Here is an 11,185-nt window from a genome sequence, read left to right on the forward strand (position 1 = left end):
AATTCAATCTAGTACGTGAGGAAATGAGATTTCAATCTAATCTCAATCCTATACGCAAACTCACTTTGATTACATATGTTTTCCAATTTAGTCTATCTACAACAACATTATTTTTCATGAAAATATCTCACCCAAATCACAGAAAGTATTTAGGCAGGATAATTTTCCAGTAAATCAGGGCGCAGGGCAAACATTTCATCACGCTCTCTTTTTGTTTCCCGGGAAAAAACAACACATGTCTCGCTAGCTAATGCTAGGCCTCAATATGGACAGCACCATCTATCATGCTTGAGCCTAAAGTCAGTATAACAATGGCTGACATTGCGAAGCTGCGATACCCGCCGCGATGATCTAATTGTAAAACTTAGTTTCATCAAGTCATTCTCTTTCTTTCTAGGTATGCTCGATGTATACCTCAATCATTTTGGCAGGTAAATTATCCAACGGTTTTGGCCCTCGATCGATTTCATTTCCATAAAAATACCGCCTATAATTTGCACTGACACTGCAGTGAATACTGTCTGTTCGCCCACTACAATAGATACGTGTAGCTAGCTACTGCCGTTTGGGAGGCAGCAGCTGCATGTATTTAGTATTGGGTCTCCCAGATCCGGATAAATCCCTTATCCGGATTGGTGCTGGTCCCAACGTGTCCGGATAAGAGAGGTTGGACTGTAACAGAAAAGAAATCAAATTATTAATTTCCAATTATCTTATTGCACATGTAGCTGACATATAAATTTTGGTTTATGATTGCTTAAAGGAAGTTGGATAGTGGGCTATATTAAGGGACAGCATATTTGATTTTTTTTTAAATCGATAGTTTTGAACAACTCCTCAATTTTGAAGTGATTCCAACATGTATACTTTGTTTCTGATGAAGGGTGTTAAGTTCATTCTATGAATTTGTTTTTTCTCCCTCTAATCATTATCCTTTACAGAGCACAGTGATAACAAACAGGAGACCCTACACACAGTATGTTGTGACTATTGCTGTTGTGAATAGTGCCAATGAAAGCAGTCCATTCAGTCCTACAGTCAATACTACAACAGATGAATCAGGTAAGATCACTAACAATCACTTGGTCTAATATAACTGTCTCCTCTGGAATTGTTGTCCTAGGGGTGTTTCACAAAGATTTAAGCATGACTTAGAGTCACTCTTAAGTGCCAACACATACATTATAAGCAATGCGCAATCTTATTGACTTATAAGCAGTAGTATGTGTTGTCTTTGCATGATCTGACCAATGCTGTCATACCTTTTATACCGCATGCAACTTGGCATATAAGTGAGACTCTTAATTCATAATTAAATCTTTACAAAACACCCCCCCTGGGATCCTATTTCATCAACAACAATTTGCCTAATAACCATATAATCTACTGAGCAACTAGTGTGTATTTTTAGTGCAATATATTATTTTTTGTGGCATGGCTATAATTTGCTAAAAATAAAGATTCAAGATGAATATCAAAACAGGAAGATAAAAGATTTTTATTTTCATTCTTTGGGAATCTGGAAACCAGAAAACCTAATAAGATCAAGATTTAGCTGGAAAGGGAAAATTTATCAGGAAACTTTAGGTATGTCACATTTGACATGAAAAAATTTTAAAGTCTGGTACAAGTTTGATTTCATCAGATTTGTATCCATCAAATCACAGAGAAATTCAATATACATGGTCTCAGAGATGGACAGACAGGGTTGTTTAAGTGTTTATAACCAGCCATGAGGCATGCATAGCATGGCTTTTTGCAAACCAGTTTTTCTTTATGATTAATGCTTTGTATGCAAAGTTGATCTAGTTGTATGACAAGCTACATCATTGCCTTGAACAGAATACTATAATATCTCTGATTTTGATTGCTATGAAGAAGAAGACCAAGAGAAAAAGCTTCAGGGTCCCTGGCATTCAGCCACGTCTGATCTCATAAGATTAATCCTACGCCTCTCCAGAATATAATTCAAACCTTTCTGTAGCAAGTTAAATATAGCATCTGTCTCAATGAAGGCCTCTGTACCCTGCAATAGTGGGAACATGTTCTAAACTAGTGTATAGTACAAACTACCAGCCTTACGGTCACCCCCTGATCTGTCCAGGTCAAATTAGCTTGATTTTATACCCTCCCAAATGCACTCCTGATTATTCTCTACCAAGTTTGATACATTCACCTCTTTAGAAAATGTCTATGCCTGTTTATTAGAACTGTATGTCACACTTATTCATTCCTATATAGCTTTGGATTTTGTTATAATAATCTCAACTCTTCTATCATATGACAAGATGTATTAAATAATGCATGCTTTGTTATGCACCATATTTTAAATAATTGGCAAGGAAAAGATACCCTTAGCCCAATAAGTAGGTTCATTTATTTCAGAAAACAGAATATGTTTGAGGATGTACTTTTTGAAAATGAGATTTAGTGTTTAAAAATCAACTTATTTTTATTTTTCATCCTGAATTAGGTATAGGGCCTGTACCTATTTACCCATTTGTAATGTTAAATTCCTAATCCTCGATAACTTTGCTAATCATTCAGTGACATATAATGAATATGTTTTCAACCAATCTTGAACTACCAACTCCCTTTCCTATGTCAGCTGGATTATAACTCTCTGAATACAGATCTCTTTTCTTTTTCTATCTCTTGTAATACTCCAGATTGGTGTACCTAGTAAAGAAGTCTAATTACCTCAATATAGATTAAAGTATGTTGAGAATTAGGTCTAGATTAAAGGGAATGTTCAGTTCTGTTAGAGCGATAATGTGTAGAATTGATGAAAGAATTGGGATGCACAGGCATTGTTTGGATAGGAAATTGCAGTTTCCTTCTAAATACAGATGCAGTAGAATGTGCAAATATGGGTTTGATATTTCTTTAAAAAGTCAAAGAAATTCAAGGTGGATCCAACAATTAGATTGAACTTAGACCTATAGAAGGAAGAGGATCTGTCACACTGAAGTAGATTAATGATTAGTTTATGACCCAGTGAATTATTATAGTAAACCAGTGTCAAACATGATGTCTGAAGTGGCAAGGCAAGATGATAGTTGTGTGCAGAAAATCTCCCATTTCAGACTGCAATATCCATATGTACATATGTTTAGGTTATAGCTATACATATTTAATGGAATTATTGGAAATTATAATAAAATTTTGAATAGTATTAAAAATTTTCAGGACACTTCATGGCACAAGCACAGCAACAAACCTCTTTGGTATACATTTTATAGAAAATATACTTAAACTAGTAAGAGCTGTCATGGCTTTCACAATATATAGCAGTTTGAAAGTAGCAATACCTGTCCATAAAGGAATAAAGGGTTTGTTTTCTGAAGACTAGTAGCCACAGATATCAGCCAGAGGGAGCCCTTTTCAGGTGTTGGCTTAATCTCATTTGAGTCTTGATGCCAAGCGATAGCCTTGATACTGGTGGGGATAATATTATGCCAAATCCTATTTACCTGCAGCTAGACTTATTCAGGCACACTGCTGGAGAGGAAATACAGTGTGACCCACTCAGGGTTTTGCTGATCAAAACTTTCTTTCTAAAGCCATGATAAAATATCATGGGTGGATCAAGGATTCTGGATGTGGTGGATGGGGGAGAAACGGGTAGATTCTACAACATTTTGATCAGTGACTTTATTTCAGAAGAGTGATCTAATACTTGAAAGGGGGGGGGGTGGTATTTTATACTTCAGGATTTAAATATTAAGGGAATGGGAGTGGGGAGGAAAGAAAGATTAAGAGTTTCTGCTTTTGGAAGGGTGAGGATGTTTATTCTTCAAACTACAAATAATAATTAAATCTTTATATGCCAATTTGACTTTGATAGAAAAATAACGCAGATTGTATATTTCCTTTGGGCTTGTCTAAGACCAATAATTGTACTGGTCATTTTCGTTATTTTTTTAATTATCACAATTTTTTTTCTCAAATGGCGAGGGAAACAAATTATTAATACAAAAAAATCAATTGAATTCTTGGGCTGTAACAGTGGTCAACTGAAACTTTCAAAGGCTGAAAAATCTGGGTCCCTGTAGCACAAAAAATAGTGATCTACAATTAAGTGCATATAATAATCAATATAATCAATTGCAAGATTCAGCCTTGCATCAATCATTAACCTTTGTGTAACATGGATGGCCCTGATGGGTTTTAATGGGATTTCCCCATTACAAAACATGGCAGAACAGTTGGCTACCAGAAGAGGAATGCCTATTTTAGAAGTGACTCATTGCATTGTTCTTTTTTATACCTGACGTTTATCAACAAAAATACCTTTATGTAGAAGAGATTCTGATTGCATTGGGAAAAAGTAACTCTTGTCCTATGCATTTATATTTCACACGCATTCTGTGAAATATTCTGCAAAATATTCTGTCTTTATTCAGAACTTTCAACTATGATACAGAAATTAAAATTTGCATGATTAATTTGGGGACATTGCTTTGCAGTAGAAATGAATTCCTATTAGTCATAATATGATTTAGTTTATTAAAATAACAATTTCCTTGCATTATTACAACCATGTATGATCATATGTTTGTTGTTAATGAGAGGGGCTCTTTCATACTGTATATTAAAGCCTGTTACAAAACTGGTATGACACAGATTTATCACATGTACATGAAATTTGCCTGCAGCATTTCTCCTGGATTGATGCAAACAATCATTGTTGCAAACAATCATTGTTCAGTCTTCACTAATTCTCTGTTTATATCCATCCACATTGATGCTTTTTATGGTAATTAACAGCAGACATAATGAATTAAATGGTGATCAACAATTTTCGTGCATCCGTAAAAGTTTCTTTCACACTGGAAGGAAGTGATCAATGTAAAACGTGATTGGAAACGTGTCTCTTGCTGCGTGTAGACAGAGACGGCAGGCCAGTATCCTTCCAACGTAGAGATCAAGTCACAGGATATAAGACAGACGAAGATGGATGATGTAACCCTACTTATAAGCCTCGCCATCCAGTAGGGCTCCCATTCTCGGTCCCAGTCAAGAGGAAATGTCTTGTTTACTCCGACATGATTATGTTTGAAATTCAATCAATCGTGGGGGAATCTGGGACAACGCTAATTCTTTGCGCTATCACAGACATTCCATCTTCGAGGGTATGGTCTTAATATTATCTCCTGGAAGACCATGTGTATTATATTCTCAGTGTTACTCTATACTGGTCCTCTGTGTTATCCCTGGGCCTCCTGTCTAGGAAGGGGGATACATGTAGGCTTGGATTAGCAATGGGTAGCTTAAAGTAAAGACATCTTGTAAGCTGTCTTTCCTCCTCGTTTACCCTGTGTGGATCTTGAAGGAAGATGCACATTAAGATAACATAAAAGAGAAATAGTATCTTGGTTCATGTAGTGTCAGTGTGAAATGGAAATCACAAAGAGTACAGATTCACTAATAGGTAAAGATCATCATGTACTGTAAACGCTGTTATTTTCGCGGGATTAATTTTTCGCGCTTGGCAGCTTCAAAACATATTCGCGGGTTCTTGAATTCCCGCTGCACACTCCGTAATCACAAAGTCACTTCTTCCCCATCTGTGAATGGTTTCAATTAACATTTCAGCTACAAAATTGTACTTTCTGATCATAATTCTAGCTCTAAAGCGGCGTAATTCAGCATTGTTTTGATCTAATCATGAGCTTTTCTGACATTTAGTGCAACTTTTCTTTGCGGGGCGGACATAGGGGAAGGCAAAACGGAGGCGCTGCTGGCCTGGTATTGACGGCCGAGCATCGGGTAAGGACCGGGGAATTACGGCTATTCAAAGTGCATGGGATTAAATGACAAACCTTGGCGATCGACAAGACGTCTTCTTAAAAACTTAAAAGATCTAAACACTCACTAATCACACAACAAAAACAACTTAAATTTCAAGCAAAATCATAATTCAAATACCAATCTGCGACTGTAAAATAATGCACATGATTTTGGAGCTCAAGCTTGCTTGCTTAAATATCGCCCTTTATAGGTCAAATCACGCAGTCTCTTTGCCAAAACGATACACGTAATTGAACCGCGATTAAAAACTTGCATTAAAATAGATGCTCATAAATTTGAGTGTTTTTAAATTTGTGCTCACAGATCATACCGCGAAATCTGCAAAAATTTCCACTTTAACAGTAATAGCAAGTCTATGATGATTGATTCTTTTATTTGTATCCATGAAGGTGGACTTGGTTCAAACTATGGTTCAGTTAAGTGATTTTGACATGGGTTGTCAAATCAATCCCTTAAGTTAGATGGTTTGATATGTTAGCATTTTTGGTACTCAGAGAAAAACAATTGGAGAATTATAAATGTTTTATTAGACATTAATGCATAGAATTCAAGAGAAAGATTATGAATGTAACTAAAATGGAGTTATACCATGTAGAAACCCATAGCTAAATCACTGATTTGAAATAGGATATAATTTTGCATGTTCACTTTTGTGAATATGTGTTTGATTAAAAAAAATAATGGGATAGAGATTAGTTATTTGAACTTTAAGAAATCTTGCACATGATTTGATAACATTCTTAGGCCCCAGGATTAAATGGCCAATATATATAACATCCATTTTCTGAGCATTTGTTTTACATCTGTGTATAATCCGCAAGTGCTGTGATTAATTTTCAGCAATAAGCAACATATATTTTTGTAGAACATTTTTTCCTAAATGATATTCTTGGAAGAAAAACCTTTTTATATTTTTTTTGTTTCATCTGTCCATCAATAATTCAATAATCATCAATTGTCACCCAAAAGACTTGTGATTATGTTTTTTTTTCAACTTTCATAATTGCATTGAAACAGTTTTATTCACATGGAGAAATCATATGACTATCTCCCTTTAATGATTAATTTATGGATATGTACAATTTCAGGCAAGTAAAAGGATTCATAGATCAACAGGAAGGGATTGATATAATGGCAATCAGCCTGTTTTTCAGCAGTCATTCAAAGTCACTCGTTTTGGGGTGTGCAACAACCCACAGCTGTTTGCATACTGACTGATGAGGGGGGCTTCTCTCAACACACTGCTCATGCCCCTATTTGCATTTGCCTCTTCTCCCAGAATTTACTTGTGGGTAAATCACAAAGCACTCTCACTGGCCATTCAAAAGTAAAAAGAAACACACATTTAGAAGTTCAAATATTTTAGATCTTTTTATTGAGATAACTAAAAGATTCAAATTTAGATGAATATAATATAAGCTTGAATTATTTGTGAAGATGGAAGTGAGAGATGGGAGTGGCTTAGAAATTCTCGCTACCCCAAATAGTGATTTTGCCGAGATCCGGGAAAATCCCTGTAACGCGCATTGCATTATGGGATAGCTTTTTGGTATTACAACTTCCTGTTCGGAAGTCCAATGCACTGTTTTGCCATTCAGATCAACAGAGCCGTCATGCACAACAACACAACGTCGCTTTCGCTCGGAAAGTTCGTGATCACAACCCTCTCTTTCACGATACAGTTTAACAGCCTTTTCTGCTTAAGTCACTAATTCTGCCCAACGCTTTCCATTGCACGGTATTCCTCTGTCAGTTAAGAAACTGATTTTTTATCCATTTTGTGGTCGACGAAAAATTGAACGGAATGAATGCTGTATATATTTAGCGTCTAGTCGAATACGATCGTTATGTCAGGCCGGTCGCTAAATGCAAAATTTTAAGATATTCATTTTTTGTTTAATTTTTTTATAACCAAATAAAAACATGAATAAAAATTATTTTCACGTGAAATATATTTTTATTTTTATTTATAATTCAAATGGAATCAAAACTGACCAAATTAAATAAAAAGTATTATAATCTGTACATATTACGCTGATTGGCATCGATTTCAGCGTGGTGGAAAACTCTGAACCGGAAGTGCTATATTTTCATGGTGTTGATTTTTTACCTGATTGCTAAGAAAGCATGAATGCTTGTAAGCAAGCAACCAGAGGACCGACGGCTTAAGGTCCCCTCCGAAGGACCTGGTACTGAGGATTAATGCCTTACCAAAGGGCACTGGCGCACCAAGTGGGAATCGAACCCGGGTCACCGGAATACGAGTCCCCCGCTCTACCGACTGAGCTATCGCGCCTCCTCGATGACGACCCGACGGAGTGAAAATTATCTCGTCTCGCGCATTATGAGATTTTTGTTCCTATTTGGGGTAGCGAGAATTGTTTGAAGCAGTTAAATTTGTAATGACAGCTACCTACCACTTTGTTGATAATGTAAAATCTCATATATTTGTAAATATTTTCTTGTTTTTATTTAATTATTTCAAGAAAGTTATTGTTATTATGTTATTGTGAAGAGGAAACACATCTTTCTATATTACTCTCATTTAAATCTAATATATGACTTGTTACATATGGATATTCTAAAATGATCATATTTTGACCTTTAATTTTATTATATTCTTGTCCTTTTATTTCTATTCTTTTCTGAAACATCAAATCCAATTTAAATGATACCTTTTGTGTTAAAGCCTGTCAAAAGCTTTGTTATTAAAGCGTCAGTAGTGTGAACTACATTCAAGTATCATCGAACATTACAATATTATTAAAGTGTAGTGATCATGAATGCATTTATTACCCATTAGAACTTAAATATGGCATTATTCTGGCAGTTAAGATTTAAATCTACATATAGCACCCTCTCTCACACCCCTTTCATAAACCCAATAAAACCCAATTATGCGGCTAATAGCAGCATAATTTGGTCGTAAAATCAGAGGAGGACAAGAGTTATCCGCATTATTCTGATGCTGCTATTATCCGCATAATAGCGGCATCGGGACAAGATTTTGAGTTTATTAACGTATTTCCAAATAATGCGGATAATTGCCATGGTGCGGTCACAAGGTCACCCTTTTCCAACACAACTGCATCGGAGGGGGCGTGTCCAGTTGTCATGACGATTATCCGCCTTTTTCAGGACGGGCGCTTGTAAAAATAATGCGGATAATTTTCGGAGTTTGTGAACGCAATTTTTATTGAATTATCCGCATTACTCTTAGGCGGCTAATTGGAGGATAGGTTTTATTGGGTTTGTGAAAGGGGTATCAGTAATTTTTTAATTTTTATTTGAAATTGCTGTCTCAGCATTTACTTAACATAGTAATTGAATAGAAGAAATCTACTGACAAAGATCATTTCCTGAAATCTTCAGGCCATTCCATGCTTGAGAAGGTCTTTTATATAAACAAGACAACAATACACAGATATTTAATTTTCATTGGGCTCCCATTTGAATTAGATTTTGATGTAAAATCTGTAAATTTATCCAATGAAATACACATTTAGTTTATATTCTTCGCAGTGCAGCTGTTCTGAGACATGCATTAATATGATTTAATAATGAAATGGAATAGTGACATGCATTTGGGGGGTTTATCAAAACTAAAAATATAACAAGTACCTACATAATAATATTTCATTAAAAAAAAATGCAATGAAATGATGTTATTTTGTCATATTGTATTTTCCAGGAATGGAATATTGTTACACAAGCTGTTATGAAAATCATATATTTCAATTTGACTTTGGTTCCTCTTGGTGTTTCTATTGGTTGAAAGCTATATCTCCATCCACCGTTTATTTTTATGTGATGTCATACAAAGTGCATGTAGTCATTGTATGGGATGTCGTGAGCACAAACATGTTGTTCCCTGACATGATATGAACAACAGATGGCAGTATTCAAATAATTGTAGAGGGATGATTTAGTCATTGGTGCCTTGGCCGAGTGGTCTAAGGCGCCTGGCTATACATGGAAAGTCCAGGGTTTGATCCCAGCTGCGGCACCTGTGCCCGTGAGCAAGGCATTTAATCTAAATTGCTTTTTTATCCTGCTTTCAAATAAATGGAAATGCTATGTGCATTATTGGTAACTAGGTGTGCACTTGCTTTAAAAAAAAATAATGATTGAGAGCTTTTCCAAGATGTTTGTGTTTTGTTTAAATCATATAGTAAAATGCCTGTCTCATTCTTATTGTGACATTTAGTATCTGTTTACTTGTGATATTTCAAACTCATATTGAATGATGCTTTGAGTTCATCAATACTTGAGAGTTTGAAAGTTTGTAATTGTGAATAGTTTATAGGGAACTTACAGTGATATATCCTATCTGATAGATACCGTAATTGATATAATGGCAAAGACCTTACCTACAGATACAAGCTATGTTTTCAAGGGATTTTCAGGATATGAATCTTGTCATTGGGTAATGGAAAATTCCATGTGTAAGTTTTATGATAGACTTGCAGTTTGTTTTACTATCAAACCCCCTCTACTTATAACGTGCTGTTTATCATAGGAAGAAACAACCCTGTCGAGAATTCAATTCACCCATTAAAGATTTCCTGCAAATGTTGCTTCAACAATACTTCTTTATATTTGAATAATTTTCCTTGAAATTCATCAGAGTAAACATTTATGGCTAATCCTTATGGCTCTCTCTCTTTTTTAAGTTATAGGTTTGCATTATTATCACTTATCATACAACCTTCATTGAAAATAAAAGATGAATAAAAAGATCAATGTTTGGAATTATTTTCCTTTTTTTTTCATCACAGTTCCAGGAGCACCCCATGGTGTTATTCAGGTGGGTAAGAATCCTAGGAGTCTTCAAGTCTTCTGGAACAAACCAAATCTTCAGAATGGCAAGATCCTCTTCTACTATGCCTACATCAAGAGAAAAGATTCAGTTTTCTGGAGTCGGTTCAATACAAACAAACAGCATCATCTTTTCACCGGGCTAGGTAAGGGCACTGAAATTAGCATTGTCGCTTTGATATATAAGTTTAAACTGACAGTTTCCATAGTAATAGTACTTCGTAACCAATAAAAATCAAGGAAAGTTGTCAGGGCCCTGTCTCACAAAGAGTTGCGATTGATCCGATCGATCGCAACTATGGACGGCCAGCAATGTCCACATCTATTATGCATGTTTGTTCAAAATATTTTCCAGCTATGATGTATGTTCATGCATTCATCGTCGTCTTGAAAATACACTGTGCTTCTCTTTGTTTACAAAGGACATTGTGCACATTTCCTGGAGAAAAAATTATGACACTGATGGATTTCCATAGAGTTACGATTGATCGGATCAATCGTAACTCTTTGAAATACGGGGCCCAGATCTGACAACTTGTCAGTTGGATAAAAC

The 11,185-nt window shown here is 35.5% G+C and overlaps 1 protein-coding gene across 1 annotated transcript in view; it reads left to right on the forward strand.

The window, feature by feature from the left end:
- LOC129257024 (protein sidekick-1-like) overlaps positions 1 to 11,185 on the forward strand; it is a 33,596-nt gene that overhangs the window by 17,705 nt on the left and 4,706 nt on the right. Inside the window, exons 7-8 of the mRNA XM_054895256.2 lie at positions 942 to 1,062; positions 10,593 to 10,778. Coding sequence (XP_054751231.2) covers positions 942 to 1,062; positions 10,593 to 10,778 — 307 coding nt within the window. The remainder of the gene's footprint in view (positions 1 to 941; positions 1,063 to 10,592; positions 10,779 to 11,185) is intronic.

Source organism: Lytechinus pictus, chromosome 3 (assembly GCF_037042905.1).
Source record: "Lytechinus pictus isolate F3 Inbred chromosome 3, Lp3.0, whole genome shotgun sequence".
Lineage (NCBI taxonomy): Eukaryota > Metazoa > Echinodermata > Echinoidea > Temnopleuroida > Toxopneustidae > Lytechinus > Lytechinus pictus.